Consider the following 21,476-nt stretch of genomic DNA (forward strand, 5'->3'; position numbering starts at 1 on the left):
CACTGCATTTGTAGATGGCTCGGGTGTATCCAGAGCACTGGTTCTGCACCCGTGACTTGTGACCCAGTGGGGGGGTGAACAACCCTTTCACAGGCTGTTCAGAAAACACAGATATTTATATCTCAATTCATAGCAGTAGCAAAGCTATAGTTACGAATAGCAACAAAATAATTTCATGGTTGGTGGTGGCCCCCACAACATGAGGGACTGTAGAAAGGGTCGCAGCCTTAGGAAGGTTGAGAACCACTGCTCTGGAGGTGATGTAGGAAACACAGCCAAAAAAACCTCCATACCATCCATACAAGTGCACCATTCCATATGGTCAAAGTTTGTGTGGAAGTTTCTGGTGGTTTGTTTTGACATTCGGCTTCTTGGTCCCCTTGAGTCAGAGTCTGAGCACAAGCATACTGTGAGGCCTAGCATTCTTTCTTGCTCAGTGGTTGGGCTCATGTGTCTTTCTCTTCTTTTTAATATTAACTACTCTTGATCTAGACCCCTTCCCCAACCCCCCTTCTCCCTGTACTGTCCACCGTGAACTGTGGCTTATTTATCTGTTGCTGCCCAACTCCGTGTGGCCGTCTGGCCTCTGCAGCAGCAGCAGGCCAGAGCTGCAGACTCCTTAAAGGTTGATTGGCTCCATGCCCACTCACTGAGTTACCAGGGCTTTGATTTGTGGAGGAAATGGAGGCCTCCATCAGCTTTTATATCTGACTTCCTAGAAGCTGCAGCGATGGCTCTACGTGGCATTGAGGGATGAACTCCAGCGTGGTTGGCGGCATTATGTGTCCCTTTTGGTGCTTTTACTGTCCTTGCTGGTGCCCACTGGTCTTTGGACCCTTGCTCCATCTCTGCAGGATGCTCCCCGTCATCTCCACTCTAGACCTCAGTGGATCTGTCTTAGCACAGTGCTAGATCTCGCTGGCACAGGCCATGGCTGCCACCTGGCCTTTTTCAGTGGGCCGAGGTGGTTTTTGGAAGTGGAGCCCCGCCTTACTATGCACGTTCTTCCTGCAGAGCCCTCGTGGCGAGACCAGCTGAGCTTCAAACATGGCTCAGCTCTTCCACCACCTGTGTCCTAACCGTGTCTCTCAGAAACCCAAAGTATTATGGGATGTGCGCCATAGCCCACGCTGCTTTCATGAGTGAGAATAATGATGCCAGCAATGTGGTTGCTAGAACAGTGGGTAGACTGGAGGATTATGCACTCAGGGTTGGCCATGCACTAGGCCATGTTCTGGCAGAGAGATGCGCTTCAGCGTCACCATGAGTGGTGCCTTTTCCTGGATGCTCTACCAGCTGGATATGTGTGTTCATTTGAGTCACTTTGTTTCTAGCTTATGTCTGTCTGTTTGTTTGTTTGTTTTTAATTTAAATTTTGGTTTACAGTGTTTGTTTGTTTTTTTTTTTTTATTTTCTCTTAGTAGTTATTTGACAAAACTGTGCCTCAGAGACTGGGTGGTCAAATGTGTCCAGAGCTGACATGTGTCTCAACTCTTAGTGCTTAGAGCTCCAGGTTGGGGCTTTCTAGGGCCGAAGGGTGGTATCTATTTACAGGTGAAGGTTTCTTACACTGGGATGAAAATGTTCTAAGTCGGTGGTCATAGTGATTGGCTACCATCTGTGAGTGTGCAAGAGCCACTGAGCTGTAAACCTTACAAGGTCCATTTTTATGGAGTGTAGCTTACGACTTTGGTGCCTTTGCAAGGGCTTTGGCTGCTGCTATAGGCCACTGCAGGAAACTGTGTTGGGCCTGCATCCCACCCCAGTTTCTAAGCATGACTCACCTTGGTTTTATCTCTTGAGCTGCCTTCTCTGTCAATCCCACCTGCAGCCATTGTCCACAGCCTGTCACGCACATGCCAACCCAGGTGGTCCTGCTGCGCAGACCTGCCTTCCTGAGCCTTGGGGAGGAGGGCACACCTCTGTCAAATTCTTCAGAACTCCCACAGGAGCCCCAGGCCTCAATTCAGGTTACCCTAAAACCAAGGCTGGGAGAGAAGAACCTGGGCTGTGTCTTTCTTGCAGTCGGGCCTTGGAAGTCATGTAGCATCACACACACAAACACACACACACACACACACACACACACACACACAGTCTCTCAAGGGTAGGACATTATTCACACTTGTGATGAGGAGCATCCAGCCATTTCTGGGGTCACATCCAGATCCCCAGTGCCCAACAGAGAACGGATCAAATCTGTAGAGAAGTGTGATGGTTGCAAATGTCTCATGTATTTCTCAGCTCCGGACTTTCTCCTGTCTGCCCTATATACAGCAGTTTTCAACTCTAAGCCTGTCTGGTTATGAAAACAGGAGACCTCAGGAGCTTCAGATGCCTAGGGCCGTTAATGTCATGCACAACTCTGTCCTGGGCCACCCCTGGACCTTTGCTCTGCCCACACTTTGTACCTGAATGTTCTAGCATGTACTCTCTCCCTTTCTACATTCGTGGATCTTGATCTTTAGCAGAAGCGCGAGTAAAATTGGCCTGATTCATACATAGCCGGGTGCCCAGGGGCTACACATGGTGTGGTGTGGTCTGCAAATCACAGAGTTGCTGACAGGTCCCCACTCTTCCTCCTGCAAGCAGTCACGGGGTCATACTCTGTTACTGCCAGTTGTTTACATCCACAGAATGCCGGGAGGGACACAGCCTGTGACCTCACATCTGTTTTAACAATTTGAACCCCAGGAAGTGAGAGTCTGCCCGCTGACCCCAGGTGCCCCGGTGGCGTGGAGTGCTCTGGGCTGTTGACCTGGTGCAGTGCTAGCAGGGAGGTTAAAGTACAGCCTGTTGATTGTTTGTGATGTCCTGCCTGTTCCAGGTGACATGGCTGCTCAGGCAGGCAGAGGGACATTGTCATGTGTCTCTGCAGCACACCTGTCACATCCGCTGTTAAACTGGCTGCCCTCTGGCAATGGACCTGTTGTTGTGTGAACTCTAAAGCTATTGTGCCATGCAGCCTGTTAGAACATTTCAGCTCCGGATTAACTGTTCTCAGTCCCAGGCTGCCTGAGCTTTTAGGGACATGAGAATTGGGGCCTGTCCTAATTCAGTTGTCAATGTCCTTTGACGTAGAAATGACGGGAGAATGTGTGAGCCTAAATTTTGGTGGAGATTTCCACACTTGCACTCCTGTGCACGGTCTCAGCCCATTATTACAAGAGGGTAGATGGGAGAAGAGTTCAGAAAGTGCATTTTTGAATGCAAGGGAACAAAAATCCTTTCTGCCCTGTTCTTGTTGTTTTGTTGTTGTCATTTGTTTGTTTAAGAAATGCAACAACCCTAGGAGAACCCACCTACCAGTGTTAAAACCAGTCTGTTTTTGTCTCCTCTCTTTGTTTTGTTTTGTTTTCTTCTCTCTCTTTAAATGTAGCCACAGACAGTAAGGACGAAGAACTCAAAGTTCCTCCCAGGCGGCCCTACCTGGGTATGTACTGCTGGGACACTGGCTCCATTTCACCCTGCAACCTGTCCTCTGCCAACACTTCATCTGCTCCTACCTGTGACCTCACGAGTTGCTTCCCCAAGCATGGCTTGTTCACACTTAGCCCTGAGCCCTGCTTCTGTCAGCCTGGAATAACTAGAACCTGCTGATTTCAAGGGAGGGGTGGACCAAAGGGAAGGAAGAATGGATGCAGAAAATTCAAGATTACATGCTTTAAATTTATAACAAGCTTTGTGATGACGTGCAAAAGAAAGAATTGTCCATATTCCCTCTTGAATTGTCCATTGCTACTCTGTAGAAATAACAGTGCCTTTACCCAGTGATCTGTACGGCAGCCTACTGAGCTCTGTCAGCTGTGGCACCGTTCATGGAGCTCCTGAGATTGCCCACTTAAAAGTCCACATCATCTGCAAGAAGGGACAGCAGTTTGCATTCTCCTTCCAGTCTTCCCTGATAACGCTGGCTGGACAGAGATGAGAGAAGACATGTGCGTTCTGCTCCTGGTGTCCCTGAGGACTTCTGTCTTTCCTCATTCAGTGTGGTGTCATCTTTGTCTTCCTGCAGTCGTCTATAAAGGATGAAGGGAGCCCCTTTTTACTGTGAGCCAGGGGGCTTTGCCTTGTTGTCATGGATGGCACTGGCCCTGGCTAGGCACTGTGCTCTTTCTATGGAGATGACTGCGTGAGTTCTGCCTTTTGTTCTGTTTTCATGGTGCTTTATGGGGCTGGCTTTTGTGTGATGAGCTAAAATTCCATTTGATTTTTGTGTCGAGTTACCTCTTAACTAGTGGGCGCCATTAATAATAATATGTTGCAGATCTTTTATGTCCATATTCATTGTTTTGGTCTGGAGTCCTTTGTTCTTGATGGCTTTGGTTTTAGTATATACTAAATATAGGCCAGTATTATTGTGAATACTGTGCAATGAAGTAAGTTCTTGTGTTTGTGGAAGGTTGTGGTCAGTTCCTCTTTAAAGTTTCGGCTCATTTACCTTGTAAGGTCTAGGATTTTGCTCTAACATTGTCGGCTCCACCTGTTGCTCTTCGTCCAGCTAGATTTTGTCTCTTCCTTCACCCACCTGGTTCATCTGTACAATAGTTCAGATTCATCCTAACAAATGTTTCTGGTTGTGGGGAAATCATGTTTCTTGGTTGTTGTAATCCTTTTTACTTCCCTGAGCAATTGGTACTGGTCCTTCTTTTATTTTTGACTGACGATTTTAGTCCCATCACCATCGTTTGTTTTTGTTTCTCTACAAATGTCAATTTTACTCATCTTTTCAAAGAACCAACTTTTGGTTTTGTTGGTTTTTCTGTATCTAGTTTACTTCTATTTTAACCTTTCCTGCCCCCTTTTGGTTGGTTGTTTTGTTTTGTGCCTGCTTTTGCCACAGTTAGTGCGTTCTTCTGGTTTTTTAACATAGGGGATTACTGATTTTAGATTTTTTTCCTATTGTACTTTGAAACACGTGTGTTTACAGCCGTGAGTTTACTCTGCGGTGGTGGACTGATCTCCTGGGTGTTTTGAGCTGCTGTGTTTGTTTGTTTTCTGTCTTAAAGTGGTTTTCATTTCCTTCAAAATTTCTTTGACCCGTTTTCTTTTTAAGAATATACTACAACCTTCACGTTTGTGAATCCCTCAAATGCCTTTGTTGGTTTCTGTAATAATCTGCTGTAACTGTAGAGAATGCTTCCGTTCAGATACTCTGAGGTGAAACTTGTTCTGGTGCCGCTGCTGTGCCATCCCACCAGGAATCTCTCCAGGAACCCCGGACCTCATGCATGGTGCACACTGCCGCCAAGACTCTCTTGAGACTGGGTTCACCAAGTTGCCTAGGCCGTGAACTGACTCTGCAGCCCAAGTAGGCCTTGAAGGTTTGACCTTTTGCGTCAGCCTCCCAAGCAACTGAGTAGTTGGCCTGCCCCCCCAGATCTGGCTTAAAGCTTACTCTAATATTAGCACAGCCTCTGTGGATCACCTGTGGTTATGCTTTGAACAGCAGATGGATGGCAAGTTCAAGGCCATTGCAAGACCTTGTCTCAAAACAAAATGAAAAAAACCACAGGACCAGGAAGGTGTTTAAGCTGGTATCAGGTGCTTCCTGTTGAGCCTGGAAACCTGAGTTTGATCCCTGTAAGAGGTGGAAGGAAAGAATCAGCTCCATACTGACCACTGATCCTCACACACCCCACCGCGCTCACTCACACAATTAGACAAATTTATACTAAAAATATCAAAACAATTTCTTCCCTTTGATCTGACTGATGGCTGGTGTGTTTTACTCTACAGATGTCCGTCCTTTCTGTTGTTTGTGCGCCCCTGCTCTTTCACAGTTTGTAATAAGTGAATATTTTAATAGTGTGCTGTTTTAATTCCCTTGTGATTTTTATCTATATATTGATAGCTAGTTTTCTTGACAGTTTCTCGGAGACTTACAAATTTTAACTAAGCACAGTCCTTTAAATTTCATTTTGGTGAAATATAGAAATTCCTGTGTTAATTCCTCCCTCTCTTTTTTAGTGGTATGAGGACTATATATGCATTTTGCTTTTGAGTGTTACAAGTCTAATTGTGTGTTTTAACTGATTCTTTGTATAGATTTTATTCCTTTCAAAGATGAGCAAAGAAAGGAGAAGTTCCACTGTCAACCTTCTTTACAAGTTTTGGCTATCTTTTTTTTTTAAAGAATTATTTATTTATTTTACATATGTGAGTGCTATAGCTATAGGTCACTTGTATACCAGAAGAGGGCATCAGATCCCAGTATAGATGGTTGTGAGCCACCATATTTTTGCTAGGAATTGAACTCAGAACCTCTGGAAGAGCAGGCAGTGCTCTTAACCACTGAGCCATCTCTCCAGTCCTTGGCTATCCTCTTTTCTGTCTATGGATTTGTGCTTATATTCTTGTAGTTTTTGTTTAGTGTGTGTGTGTGTGTGTGTGTGTAATGTTTTCTCTTGGAACAGGGTTTGCAGACCGGGCAGTCCTCAGCCTCCCATCCCACCCTCAGGGCCAGAACTGCAGTTGGCAAACGCTACACCCAGCTCACTTGTATTTTTTTTGGAGTAACCTCCATAATTTCTTTATGTACACATTTCATAGTTCACTTGACCTAGGATGTTACTTGATTCCCACATGGAAAACAACAATTTTCCCAGGTTTTGTCTATCTGGGGACTTTGTTTTCTCATGTAAAAAACTTTCTTAGGCGCTGACACCTGGCTGACAGTTGTTTTTCCTTTCTGCACTTTGAATGTCATCCCCTACTGAGCTCCATTGTGTCTGCTGAGAAGGCAGTGGCCTCACCTTACAGGGGTTCCCTGTAAGTGGTATTTTTCTTCTGCTGCTTTCAAGATTTTTGTCTCTGACATTTAGCCATAGCTGGTGAGGTATTGGGATCTGTGTCTCTGTACTTGGATGTCATGTAGTTTCTTGGATTGGCAGGTGTGTTTAGAATCTGTGGTTGTAATCTGTGAGTCCTTTTCCTATTCCTTCTTCTCTGTCCTCCTTTTCAGGGTGCCCACTATGCCTCTGCTGCTGTATTTGGAATTGTCTGTTTTTCAGAAGTACTGGTAGTTTTCCTCCTTTAAAAGGCAACATAATCTCTGTGGAAATATTCACTGACCTTTCTATCAGATCAGATCTCCTGTTGAACCCCAGTAATGAATCTTATTTCAGACACAGCCTGCAGCTGGCTCCTTAATCTCCTAATTCTTTGTTCGAAATATTCTTCCATTGAGTGAGATCACATCTCTGTACCTTTGTTAGGTTTGTTTGTTTTTTCAATGTAGCCTTGGCTGTCCTAGACTCACTTTGTAGACCAGGCTGGTCTTGAACTCACAGAGATCCACCTATCTCTGCCTCTCCTGAGTGCTGAGAATACAGGTATACGCCACCATCACCGGCCCTTTGTTAGTTCTTTATATATATATTCTTAGGTTTCCTTTAATCCTTCCTATATATTTGTGATATTCTGAAATATTTTTTCCTGTTAGTCTTACATCTATTCACAAATAATGTTCCTTGCTTTTTATTGTTGCTTCCCCTCCATGTAGGGACTACATTTCCCTCTTTGCATACTGTACAGCTAAAGGTAATAGTGTGACAGCCATTGCACTAATTGTATACCTGAGGGAAAGTGTCTTATTTGCTGGTGTCCTGGTTTGGTTGGATGGGCAGTCTGAGCCCAGCCTCCTGCAGGCCTGATGGTGCTGGGTACTGGTCAACTGTGAGCTTGTAGGCACTCCGACCTCATTGGCACCACAGCTGGCCTCTACTACCAGCAGCTATGGCTCTGTTGGCGTGTGGTATTCTGAGTGACGCTGCATCACAGTGGGCACTGGGGTCATTCAGGTCACTCTGAAGATTGCTTTTAAGGAGAGCTCTTAGCTACCTGCTTCTTTCCCCTCAGCTGACCATGGAGCCACTAGCTGCTGCTGCTTCCTCGTTGCTTCCCTTTTCTTTCAGGACAGGGTCTGCTGTGTAAGCCCAGGCCAGCCCAGTATTCACTCTCTTCCTGACTCGGTTTGTTAGGCCCAGCAAGAGCCTAAATATAAGAAGGTATGAAGAGAACTCAGGAAACTAATCATCCATCGATGCAAAAACGCAAGAGGTTCCTCTTGACCATTGCACAATGGGGTCACTCCTGCTGGTCAGCTAGGAGTGGCACCTTAGGTTTTTAAAAGACACAAGGCAGGAATCTCCTGGGGTTGCTATCTTGGCGATTCAGGATTGCATGAGGTGTTTAACTTTTAAAATAACTGGTTAGTTCTGGTCACCCTTAGGTCTAGTCAGCCCTGTCATAAATATCTGATCTTCAAGTCAGTTTGGAATTTCCTGCCATCCATAGTTAAAGGTGGGAGAGTGATTAACTCATCCGATGTCTGTTCTGAGGAGTGAGGGTTACAGGCTTTGGATCAAAGGTCAGGAGAAGGATTGGGGCCATTTGGCCCAGTTTCCAAACAAAGCCCATCTCACCGGCACCAGCCAGTGATTTTCTCTCCATTTAGTAGAGATCTCTGCTTGTTCTCTTCCTTATCTCTGCCCTCACGGATGGCTAATGTCAGGAATTTTTACATTCCTCTGCTCTTTGGAGAAGCACTAAGAGGCTTTAATTAACGTGGGCCTAAAACTTGCAAATATAAGTTATAAGGCAATTAAAAGAAACATAGGTTACAAAGATAGTCTGATTCTTTCAAGTTCACCCAGTGTAAAAATTAGGGGTGTCCAGCCATACCTGGCTCAACTTCCTGTAGGACCTAAGTCTTCATTCTTTGGCTAGTACTCTTGAGCCCAGGCTTGGCTATGCTCTGTTCTGAGCATGTCTCTTAGGGAAGGCTTTGAATTTTCTGTTTCCATACTCTGTGAGTATGTCCCCAGGACAGAACCTCAGATGCTGCTCTAGAGCTGGTGTGGCAAGAGCAGTAGCAAATCTCTCAGGCAACAGCTTGTGCTGAGGACAGGCCCTGGAGGGTGACCTCTGGTCTTCTCAGCCTTCTCCTGGTATGGAGTGCCCACCGCGTGTAAGGTGTGGTAGTGTCACCCAGTGTTCTCAGCCTTAGCCCTGTGTGGAGCTCTTGCCCTGAGCGGGCCACCTGGAGATGGAGCCCGGAATAGAGGAGCTAAGCAGGCGAAAGGCACGCGGCTGCGGCAGGTCAGCCCTCATCCTGCACTGGTGCTTGGTACATAGGTCCCGTTTCTATCAGTTTCCTGATAGAGCTTCCCGTGACTTCCTGCTGCCTTTCTTCGAGTGTTTACCTGCCTGTTCTGTTTAACTTGAACCTCTGGGCTAGGATTAGGGAGGGCATTTCATACCGTGGTCAGTGTTACTTGTCAGTGCCGTTGATGGAGGAACTTGGAAGTTGAGTGTTCCAGTCTTCTGTTGGTATGTTGATGAGGATAGAGTCAGAAAGAACTTCTGAAATGAGAGACAGAGAACCTTGCCAATGGCCTGTGCATAACAAGCTCCACTCACTCCAGCTCTTCTGGCTCTTGGAGTAGCTGCCACCATGACGTGGCACACCAGCAGCGGCAGCACCACAACACAGCCTTATCTGTGCAGCCTCAGATCTGATTGGGATGCAGGCCCTGGTAGTTGTTTGTTCTGTTCTGGTCGAGCAGTGGGTGCTCCCAGTCAGTTTCCCATGGTCCCTGTCTGGAGACCGGGTCAGGGGACTGAACACAGCACACCAACAGCCATGCTGCCCAGCTTCCATGGTGTGTTAGGGATCTATTCCCAGAACATTGACTCTGGGTGTCTGAGCCGTCCCCTGGCTGAGCCACAGCCTGTCCCTTGTCTGCTGTGGGTGAGGGCAGTACTGGGGTGAGTAGGGACCACCAGTCTAGTCTGGATGTCCAGGAGGAGCTTTCAGCTGTTGCAGCGGCTCTTGTTATCTTAAAATCTGTTGATGTATCTGACCTTCAGGGAGAGTGAAAGCTGGTGCTGGACTGTGGAGGGCTGGGACCATGTGTCTCTTGTCATCCTTACAGGTGAGACACCATGTCCTGGAGTCTTGTGCACATTGGCCCTGAGACTTGAGCTCTGCCTCCCAGCCTGAGTCCCTGGAGCATTAGCTACAGGAAGGAACGCTGTACATGAGTCTGAACCAGGATGGCTAGGATCTCAGCTTTTTATTTGTTTTTGCATTGTTGGTTTGCTTATTTGTTTGTATATATATCATATCCACATTAAATTTGGGCCGCAGTGATTTTTTTTTTTCTTGAGGTTAAGTATATTTCCCAAACACAAGGATATCTCCCCAAAACTACCCAGGATGCTGATGTCAGCAGGCCTCAGTATCCTCCAGGCAAAGAGCCCAAATAAGCTGCTGAGCTCCTTATTGTCCTGCCTCAGGAGCACCCTGCTCTGCTCTCTCGACTTGGTAAACCTGTGCTGGGCTGTGCTTCCTGACTGTTTGGCCTTCCACTGGTCCTGATCAGGAGGCTCTTGCTCAGTGGCTTTTCTGACCAGGGGTCCAGCCAGGCTAGGGGTTGGGGGCTGGCCAGACTGGGGCCATCAGGACAGACAGTCTGAGGAGTATAACTTTCTCAGAATCTCAGGTGATCCAGGCAGATAGCCCTGTTAGGTAGAAGTGAAGGTCAGACCACGCTGCCAAGGAAGCAGAATGCAGCCAGTGTGTGAGCCACACCCGAGAGGTGTCCGTAAAAGACCATGAAAAAGCCAGGAACGGCAGGCCAGACCTGGAGCCCCATTGCTCAGGAGGCCCAGGAGCCTGAGGCCAGCCTGGGCTAAGGCCCCATCTCCCAGACAAGTGAAAAAAATGAGTGAAGTTACACCTTTATTTAAAAAAATAATAAACACCCTTCAGTGCACAGCCAACACAAACATTGTTGGACAGACCTGCTCCTCTTCTTTGAACTAAGGCTTCGAAGTCACCCTCTCCCATGCCTGCATGTGTGGCACAGCATGCTGGTGGGAGGGACTCTGGCAGAGAAAGGTAGAAGCAGCTTTGTCAGCTGCGTAAGAAGGGCCTTCAGGTTTGTGTGACTCTTGGGGGGAAGGGGCTTGGGAGGTGGCCACTCTCGTGTGCTGCTGAGCCTGACTCTTCATGGGTTTTTGTGCAGAGCCCTGCTCCGTCCTTTAATTGCCCATCGAGGGGCAGAATGCCGCATTTGCTGTTTCTTCTGAGTGGCTTAGGGATATCTCTCTTGGTGCTGCTGTCTTCCAGGCTGGTGAGAGCTGTTCTGGATGGCTGACCAGCAGGGCTGTGATGACTGCAGGCCATGGGGAGGCTCATTTTGGCATGAGTGTCACCTTGTGGCCGGCCTCCTTAGGTGTTGCTCAGTGGTGCTCACAGAAAGAGTGGTCAGTGTTGCAGCCAGTGCGAATTCCTCTCTGCGCTCCCAGGTTCACGGACTAAGGTTCTGAGTGGCCAGCTGAGCTCCTGCTATTTGCAGTCCACAGTCCAGACCGTGTCTCTGCTGAAGGGATATGGGACAGGATGAGAGCCACAAGAAACCTTTCTGGAGCTGGGAGGCTGTGGCTGTGGGTCTGCCATGGTAGTGCTGGTACTTTGGGGAGCTGAGAGAAAGATGCCATAGTCCCACTTGGCAGGTGGGGCTGTGAGGCATTGCGTGTCCTGCCTGCTGTCATCAGAGTGGTCTCTCCTTACCCAGCTCCCCACCCAGAACAGCTCAGTCCCCTGAGCCCCCATTCATGTTCCTGCCAAGCATCTGAGACCTTTTCCAGCCATCCTCTCGGAAGTGAGTGGTGCTGCTGACCTGCAGGCCAAGAAGAGAACTGTCATTTTTGAGAACTCACTTCAAGGTAGAGCCCTGTGCCTCTTTCTTCACTGGGCCTGGGGTTCACTCTGCCTCTTCAGTGGCCACTTGTCACTCACTTAAATTCTAGGCAGGAAGCTGAGAATACCAGGCCCTAACAGCCGGGGTCCCAGATACAGTAGGACACACGGCCTGCCCTCTGGAGAATGTGATTTGTTCTTGCTGCTGAAGGAGCAGGAAGGCTGTGCCTGAATTGGCACAGACGAGCCACACGAGGGTGCTGGCGGGCTGCCATAGGACCGCGGATTGCACACCACAGGTGTACACAGTTTCAAGCTGCCCCTTGTAACTGTGGGGCCTGGAGGTGCTATCCACACTGCCCCAGAGATGGGCTCCTGAGAGAAAACAAAAAACACAAACAAAATAACAAACCCCTGGCTTGGACTTGGTTTCTTTCTGCTCTCAGCGCTGTGGTGGACCCAGGGTCTTTTCCTCCTCAAAGCAATGTTAGGGCAACTCTGAACTCAGGCTTGCTCTTGAGGTCCAGGAGGACTTGCCTTGACCTTATGACCTGAGGACACTGAATTCTCTTTGATGTGCTTCTTGGGCCACTTCCTGTCTATTCCCTTTGCCTACTTTTTATTGGGTTGTCCATTTTGTTGCACAGCATAGATTCAGAAGGACGTTAGGGCTTCCAGTAATGTTTGTTTTAGGTTATTAACGTGCAAGTATATTGCAGATCTTTGTACTTTTCTGTATTCAGGGGAAACCTCAGGGTGCTGCGCCTCACCTGTTATTTCTCCACGTCTTCTCACAGCCTCTCCATAACCAGCTGTCCCAGTGTCATCCTTGTCTCTCATCTGACCCTTGCCACCTGATGTGAAAGAGCTACCCCTGGCCTCCAGGTCCCTGATCAGCACATCTGATGGTGTTGCATTAGGCTGACGGCTTCTTTCCAATGTTCTGATGGAATCTGTTTGCCTCTGAGGGTCATTTTAGCACTCCCTGAAGGTGCTGGAACATACAGAGAGGAAGAGCGTGGACCCCTGCAGTGCAGTCCAGCTCTGCTTGCCTTAGCTCTTTTCAGATTTGGGCTTCTCATCCGAGAGACCAGTGCCTTCCCCTTAGGCCATGATCAGGATGCAGTGGAACTGTGAACGAGTTCAGGCCAGACTGGAGTCAAGATGTCTCTAGAATGGAGATAAACTAAAGCCAAGCATAGTCCATTAGCTGCCAGTGCTTGAGAACCTTAACTGTGGATGGCCTGAGGTGACACACCCATTTCCCCTTGCAGGGCCTTAGCCCTGTAGTAGGCCCTAAGTCAAGTTTTCACATCTAGGCTCTTTGGGCCACATACCTGTTGCTGAGGCTGGGGAGGGCCCCCAGAGACTCTCTTTATTGGTCTTTATTCCTAAGAGGAAGGCAGCTCTTTATTGTGAAGTTTCCTCCTGGGTCCAGGCTTCAGTGAGACGTGTAACCTCCATCAGGGTAATTCCTTTGTACCTCTGAGCCTGGTAAGTGGGGGTAGGTATGGGGCAGCGCAATGCGGAGCAAGATAGCATGTGGCACAAATAAATGGCATTTGGTGCAGGTAGCCTGGTTTGTGTATGCTTACTGGGGTTCCTCCAGGTTCCTCCTTTTTGTCCTGGCCCATCCCCCTAGAACCAAAAAAAAAAAAACAAAAAAAAAACAAAAAAAAAAAGAGCTTCCTTAGAAAAGTGAAAGCCCTGGGTAGTATTAGAAATGGTGTGTGTGTGTGTGTGTGTGTGTGTGTGTGTGTGTGTGTGTTGTATGAATGTGTGTGTGTGTTGAGTCTGAGTAATTGGAAGCTACCCCCCCACCCCCACTTCAATGAGTGCCACACGGACATGGCCTGATTTCTCCTGGAGCAGAGGGAGATGGCAACCTGCCGATTCACATGCCCAGTTCAGATGTGGAAATGCTGATGCAGGGTATGCCGAGCCTCTGAGATCCCAGGGCTCCAGTTTTACTGCCTTTTGCATGTTAAAGATGGTCCAGTTTTTATTACAAACAGGGCTACGAGGCCAGAAATGTGCTAGCTGATTTTTTTTATTACAGGATATAGTCAGTGGCCTGGGGTGTAGCTCAGTGGTAGAGCACTTGCCTAGCATGTGTGAGGACTTTTTCTTCCCCAGCCCCCAAAGTAAAACAGTAACAAAAATAGAAAAGAAAAAAATATCCCACCTCCTCATAAAAAAAGCCATACTTAGAAGAACTTGGTATCTCTGGCATCTCTTGGCCCCGCCTACCCATACCTGCTGGATGCTCCTGTCTTGGACTTGTTGATGTAAGGGCCAGTTGAGGCAGAGCCATGCCACATCCTTTCTTATGGCAGGTTTCTGTTCTCATTTGAAGTTTTTCTGCAGTCACCACTGTCTCGGGGGCCTTGAGGATTCATCTGCTGACGTGTCATTTAATTCATTCCTGTGACTGCTTGTAATATTCCACAGAAACCATCATCAAACAGGAAGGGATATTGTTCTGGTGACCAAGCATGTAGTAATAGTACTGTGTGTTGACTGAGTGCCTCTCGTGGGCTAAAAACACTGTTAAGACTCATAGAATGGATGCATTAACCATTAGAACGGTTTCGGGAGGTGGGTGTGTTAACACCGTGTGAATGGGGACACATGGTTAACCAGAATTATAGAGGGCAGAGCTGGAGCTCTAACCCAGGCTTCAGATCTCAGAGGCTGTGGAACAGTAGCTGGAGCTCTAACCCAGGCTTCAGATCCCAGAGGCTGTGGAACAGTAGCTGGAGCTCTAACCCAGGCATCAGATCCCAGAGGCTGTGGAACAGTAGCTGGAGCTCTCTAACCCAGGCTTCAGATCCCAGAAGCTGTGGAACAGTCCACGTGTTTTTTTCCTAGAACTATTGGGATTACATTAAAGGCCTCTAACTCCCTTATGTTGACTTAATATTGGCACCAAGAGTCCCTAGAATTGCTTCTATTAGAATGCTCTCATCTCCCCACACTGACCTGCTTGTGTCTCCTCTCCACACTGACTTTGGCTTGCTCCCATCTCTTCTCACTGAATTTAAACTATCCATGTCTCCTACACTGACTTTGACCCACTCAAGTCTCCCCCCACTGGTCTTGCCCTGTTTGTACTTCTTCCCCACACCAACATAGGCTGGCCCATTCATTTCTCTCACAATGACCTTGACATGGTTCAACTCCCTCCACTGACTCGACCTACCCATGCCTTGTTGGTATCCCTTTCCCCACAAACTCCCAATTTGCTCACCCAACTGAGGCAGCTCTCTCCTTCTCCCTCCCCCTCTAGACTTCGATCCTCACCATTTCTGGCACTGGAGCAACTTTGCAGACTATGTGCAGTGTGTCCTGGCCTTCACAGGTGTGGCAGGCTATGTCACCTACCTGTCCATCGACTCGGCTCTGTTTGTGGAGACACTGGGCTTCTTGGCTGTGCTGACCGAGGCCATGCTGGGCGTGCCACAGCTGTATCGCAACTATCGCCACCGCTCTACGGAGGGCATGAGGTAGGGGTGTTCCTGTGGATGGTCCCACACACTCCCTGGGGCCAGTGGGCACTGACAGTGTGGCAAAGCTGCCCAAACACGCTGGGTCTCTGGCTTTTGTTAGATGGGGCTGGGGCAGGAAGCAGAAGTGGTCTGTGGAGGCCATGGCCCATCAGCAGCTGCAGAGCTTTCATGCAGGACCTGTGTAGCTGGATGTGGCAGGGCAGGTGGCCCTACCAAAGGTACCCAGCTATGGCTCTTTCACAGCGGGACTCGACATGGCCTACGAAAGCTACAGTGTCTGGCAGAGGAGGAGAGAGCTGTTGTCAGGATCATACTAAGAAGTGTCTGGAGACATCTGTCTAGCACAGGACAGTTCCCATAGACCATTGGGAAGTCTTGAAGAGAACAGCATTAACTGAGCCCAGATCAACTGGTGAGGAGGAGGGAAGGACACAGCCATGTGCTTAACTTGGCACCATCCTTAAGGAAGCCGTTCGGCCTCATACTGAGAGCCTGCCTGCTTCTCAGAGGCCCCGCTTCTGAGACTCCATCCTGCTTTTCCCTGAGACCCTGTCCACTTCCCACTCCCTATCCATGTCTTATTAAGGTCCATCCCACCTCTTGTGGAAGACACCCAGAGGACCCCTTTCTCTGGAGGTTTTTGTTTTGTTTTGTTTCTTGGTTTTTCAAGACAGGGTTTCTCTCTGTAGCCTTGGCTGTTCAGGACTCGACTTGTAGACCAGGCTGGCCTCGAACTCACAGAGATCTGCCTTGCCTCTGCCTCCCTGAGTGCTGGGACTAAAACGTTTGTCCGTGCCCAGCTCTCTGAATGTTCTTTGCACCCTTGCCCACAGTGGGGACACTTGTTGTCAGTGGAATCACAGCAGCCTGTTCTTTTGAGAAAACCAAATCCTGGCAAGAAGAGACTGGCAGTGGATAGTGCCGAGGTTTGGGGGTCCTGCCAGATACCAGGTTTCAGTATCCCTCTGTAGTTCTTTTTATTGCCGCAGGACTGCGGGGATGAGGCTTCTGTGCATGTGTCAAGTGTAGGGACAAATGTGAGGTGTAGAAGTCAGTACCGGTTAGACTCCAGCATGATGAATACTCGGGAAGGCCGGAGATGGCCTGACAGTAGTGACCACAGTGGATTGAGTTTCCCTAGTGAGGATGGGTGCAGCCCTGAATTGGGTCTGGATGTTTTTTTTCTTATCTTTTCTTTTTTTAACAAATGGTGAGGCTGTAGCCATCAAGATCCCAAAGCTCTGGTTTGGAGCTGACGGGTGTGCAGGAGAGTACCAGCTATGAGTGCATCTTAATGTGGAGCAAGGAGGAAAGCCCACGGTGACTTCTGGAGGCCATTAGCTTGTTCCAGAACTAGCTGTTCCACTCAAGTGTTGAGCGAGCCATTTTCAGCTGAGAGCAGAGATGCCTTAAAGATGGTGGCATGGCGCCAAGGAGAGGAGCCGGTATTTGGAAATACTAGGGCTCCCTTCTAGGGCATCGTCTTGGGGCAGAGTGCTAGGCTCCATCACGTGCACAGAGGTTCCCTCTACTGCAGGGCTGATGCTGTCATTGTTAGGACCACCCACCAGGAATCCTAGCTGGACATACCTCAGTCCTATAGTGGCCTCACCTTCTCCAGTGCTGGAATACTGCAGATCTGTGGAATTGTGACTCGTGAAGCCATGGAAAGTGCAATTCCAAATAAAACTGGTGGAGTGTGGGTGCTTGGTGGGTGTGCTTGATTGGAAATGTTTCGTTTAATGCACATGCACGAACTCACAAGCACACAGAGAAACGAGAGGCTGCGGACAGGTGCTACTGTGGCTCTGTAGGTTTATCCTGTTCTTCTAAGGGCCTGCTCACATCGTTGCACCCTAATGGGGAGGAATCTACATTGGGACGTCAGCCCAACTGTACTTTACACATGGGCCCCTGGGGCTGGGAGGGGGGAGGATTGGGAAGAACTTGCCTTCATCCCTGACTAATTCTAGCAGCTTCAGAGCAGGCTTCCTTGGAAATCTTACTTTTTTGTACACATGTGTACAGATGAGTGTGCACATAGACCTACACGTATGCCCATGTACACACGCAACCCCACAGGCGCGCGCGCGCGCACACACACACACACACACACACACACACACACACACACGTTTTCTACCTTGGAGCTACTGCTCAAGATATTTTTGACTAATTTCCCTCTTGAAAACTGTTACCCAGCCGTGGGTTTGAGCCAGTGAAGATCGATGACGCTTTTGGACTAACTTCACTGCTGAGTGCAGCAGGCCTCTGCCAGGCAGATTCGGTGGGGGTATTTGCATTCTTCTTCCTCCAGGTTTTACTAGATTTGAAGACTGTTCCCTAACAAGTAATTACTGGAGGACGGGGGTGGGTGTAAAAGATAGGAGTGAGCCGAGCATTAGGCAGCCTTCAAGAGTGTGGAGCAGGAAGCAGTAGCTGGGGAAGGCCCCGGAAGCACAGCCTAGGGAGGCAGAGGCTTTGCAGAGTCTGACGCATCAGTGAGCAGGGAAGGTGCTCCATCCGAGGCAGGGTCCTCGTGAGTGGAAACAGGATGAGAAGGAGGCAGGCAGGCTTAGCCCGAGGACAGTTAAAATTAAAGAAATCAGCTGGGGGACAAGTCCCTGAACCACGCCCCCAGGCCGCTCCACAGGATCCAGTTGGGACTCTGGGCTCTCTTGCTGTAGTGAGATGCTCCAGGAAGCTGGGCTTTGCTTAATGTACGATCCCACAGGTCTATCCTTGGTCCCATGAGCAGGCCCCTTGCATTCATAGCCTTGCGGGAAAGCCAGCTTGCTGCTTCTGGGACATGTTTGTCACTAGCAGACCGCTACACTCAACCTGTGCTGTTTGCACGTCATTCTGATAGTTGGTGAGAAGTGCTGCTCATAGTGCCCACAGCAGAAAGGCCACGCTGGAACATACCATTCATATTGCACGAGTCACCTGCTTGCAGAGTACCTGGCAGTGCATGTTTGTGCAAACACAGACTCTGGTAGCCAGCGTCATGTTCTAATTTTAGAGCCGTCTCCTCTCCTTAACTCATCAGCAGCCATGCCCGTCTGACCCACACTCCTCCACACCACTTCCTGCTTTCTGTCTTTCCTGATTTGCCTGTTCTGGTCATTACATACAGCTTGTGGCCTTCTGTGTCAGTCCTGAGCATCATTCCTTTCCACAACTTCATGATGTGGATGTACCAGATGCTTGTCTGTCTTCATTTGTTGGATGCTGGGACGCATGCTGTCCTGACTTGTACAAGTTCTTCCGTGGACATACTATGTTTTCCTTTATAGAGAAAGCATAGGCATAGAATGCCTGGGTCACATGATGGTTTGGCATGTGATTCTCTGTGGAAGTTTCTGCCAGCCTGTTTTCCAGAGAGCCACATTGTCTACATTGTACCAGCTCTGTGTGTGTGTGTGTGTGTGTGTGTGTGTGTGTGTGTGTGCCCTGACAATTAAATGACATTGAATATCTCCTGTGGCCCTTGAAGTTGTGTCCTCAAGATTGCTGCCCATCTTAACAGGTGTATTTGTAGTTTATTTTTTATTACCATTTTGTAAAAAAATTCTGTTTAGGGTGTTAGAATCATATCAAATATATGATTTATAGATACTTCTTATATATCCCGCTCAGGCTTATTTCTAAGATTCACCTGTAGGACCTGGGGGGTGGCTCAGTTGGTAGAGTGCTCATCTAGCATGCCCTGGAGGTTTGAGCCTCAGCACCGCTTAAACTAGACAAGGGAGTATACCCCAGTAATCTGTAGGAGGTGGAGACGGGGGAATTTTGAAATCAAGGTCACCCCCAGCTATGTTGGGAATGTAATGCCAGCCTAGGATCCTATCTCAAACAAACAAAAAGCTTTCAGCTTTGATGACATTGACTGTATCTGCTTTTCCTTGTATTGCTTTTGTCTTCGGTGTCTCCTCTAAAAGAACTTTGCCTAACCCAGGGTTACAGATCACCTCCAAGGGGACATGGTTTGGGTGGGTTTCAGTCCTGGGGGAGCTTATGTAGATGGTGGTGGTGGCGGCGGTGGCAGCAGCAGCGGCGGCGGTGGCTTGGTCCTCAGCTGAGGTCAGCATGGTCAGCATGCCAGTGAACTGAAGGTGGAAGGCACGCTGAGCAGGTGCAACAGTTGGTTTTACTGTCCTGGGTGCCCGAGGGAGGCATTCCTGTCGGCTGCCCAGGGCAAGGATGAGGCGAGGAGGTATTTTAAGAGCACTGATCTGGCAGCCTGGTTTGGAAGAAAAATGCTGGAGCCAAGGCTGAGGTAATTGGAGCCTAGATTAAAACAGTGGGGGAGGACAGAAGGGTCAGGCCAAGAGGCCCATAGAAGAGACAGCAGTCAGCACTGAGCAGAAGCAGAGGGAAGGGGTGAAGAGGGAAGTGCAGCCATGCCTAGGCCACCAGCCATAGTCAGGTACTGAAGTAGAAAATCCAGGTCTTTGTGACGACAGTCGCTTCACACCTACACTGGCTCCAAAGCAAGGCTTCCTGCCTGGGAGAGCAGACATCCAGTACTATGGGTATCTCTTGGTTAGAGACCCTAGGCCAGCTGTTTCCTCTATCCAAGGACAAGTGGTACACCCCACTTTCCCTAGGCTGCTGTTGAACTCTTTGTCTTTTCTCCCTATTTCTTTCTTGCTTGCTTGCTTTCTTGCTCTTCTCCTTCTCCTTTTTTTGAAACATGGTCTCTCTGTATAGTCCTAGATCTCTCTATGTAGACCAGGCTGACCTTGAACTCACAGAGATCCTCTTGCCTCTGCCTCCCAAATACTGGGTTAAAGGCGCTCACTATCATTCCTAGCCCATTAAACACTTGATTCTCCTACCTTGGCATCCCAAGAGTTGGGATTTCAGGGGTGGTGTTCACTCTTTGCTCATGAAAATGGCACTGATTAGGGAAACCCCAGTGTGGAGGAGGGCTAGTGTCCCTTGCCTCAGAGCAAAGAAAACACTGTCAGTCCCAGGAAGCTGACCTGTGGGTTTGCCCTGTGTACAGCAGCCCTGTGGCTTCTGATGTATAGACCATGGTTTCCTCCCCTCTGAGAACTCTCGGAGCCACTCGGAGTGTGTCAGAAGCTTAGCATGCCTGTCCCAGGAAAGAACGGTGTGGGCGTTACCAGTGAGTTATCTTCTGGAGGACAGAGACCATCTGAAGGAAGAATCTGTGGATCTGAGACTAACCCCCGGCACTGGGCGGTGTCATGCTCCAGCAATTACCTCATGTCTCCTCTTGCTGTTACAGACAGCTATGCACTTGGGGCCAATGGGATGTCAACAGTGAGGGCATCGGGCAGGTGGCCAGGATCGGGGACAGGTGGTCTGGGACTCAGGGCTTACAGCTGTATATCCTGTGCTGCAGACCTGTCTCTGCCAGACTTTGGGGTCAAGCCCAAGAGATCCCACACCCGCTTTGTGTGACACTGAGTGAATGATTTAAGCACCCTCTCTGTGTGTCTTAACTGGGCCACCCAGGCCACCTCTGCATGTTTTATCCGAGCAAATGCTTACCACGCATCTGTGACTTGGAGACGCAAGTTGGCTAGCTCTGCCTGCAGGGCCTTCTTAGTTTCCGTTGGTTCGCAGCAAACTCATGTCATGTCCCTCGTACAGCCCAGCCTGCTACCTGGCCAGGGCTTTGTGCCAATGACTGTAAGACTGGAACCTGAGAGTCCATCACCTGCTTTCTGTTTGTGATAAGTGGACAGACATGACCGTCCAGGTCTTTCCTGAGGGCCTGGACAGGTGTGACTGTTTCAAGGCCTTCTGGAGTTTGGTGTATATGAGTGTCTGTCCTAGGGGAATCCTGACCTCTGTTTGAGAGGTAGTGAGTCAAATGAAGCCCCACAGCAGTGGAGTGACCTGGCCCTCCCCATCCTCTGCTCCTCTGTTGAGAGACTGAAGCTCAGGTGTGCGGTTGTTGCAGGGGTGACTTAAGGCCCATCCTTTGTCCTCACCACCCCTATCTATCACCCTGGGTGTTCTGAACCCAGCAGTGTGGATTTGCCCACTCTTAAAATGAGAGCTGAAAGCCTTCTTTCTTGTCTTGACTCTCTTAGAAGATCCAATGGAAATTGTTGCCTGTTAATCTGGTGTTGTAGGATTATGAGGGGCATTGTCACCAGTCTTGAGAGGTGACATCTGGGGCTCTTGGCCCTAGAGCTGTCATGTCATACAGCCTGGCTCCAGCCACCTGTAGCCTCAGATTTGTCCAACCACGTGTGAAACACCAGCCAAGAGTAAAC

At 48.9% G+C, this 21,476-nt stretch overlaps 1 protein-coding gene across 4 annotated transcripts in view; it reads left to right on the plus strand.

Moving 5' to 3' along the window:
* The window catches only part of Slc66a2 (solute carrier family 66 member 2), a 36,066-nt gene that overhangs the window by 11,798 nt on the left and 2,792 nt on the right, over window positions 1-21,476 (plus strand). For 2 of the 4 annotated variants that reach the window (XM_055628010.1, XM_055628011.1), the window contains 2 exons: window positions 3,380-3,433; window positions 15,000-15,216. The exons of 1 other annotated variant lie outside the window; for it this stretch is intronic. In XM_055628010.1, the coding sequence (XP_055483985.1) occupies window positions 3,380-3,433; window positions 15,000-15,216 (271 nt within the window). The remainder of the gene's footprint in view (window positions 1-3,379; window positions 3,434-14,999; window positions 15,217-21,476) is intronic. One more of the 4 variants, XM_055628012.1, reaches the window with a different exon arrangement.

The sequence above is a fragment of the Psammomys obesus genome, unplaced genomic scaffold, assembly GCF_907164565.1.
Source record: "Psammomys obesus unplaced genomic scaffold, mPsaObe1.curated_primary_1811, whole genome shotgun sequence".
Classification (NCBI taxonomy): domain Eukaryota; kingdom Metazoa; phylum Chordata; class Mammalia; order Rodentia; family Muridae; genus Psammomys; species Psammomys obesus.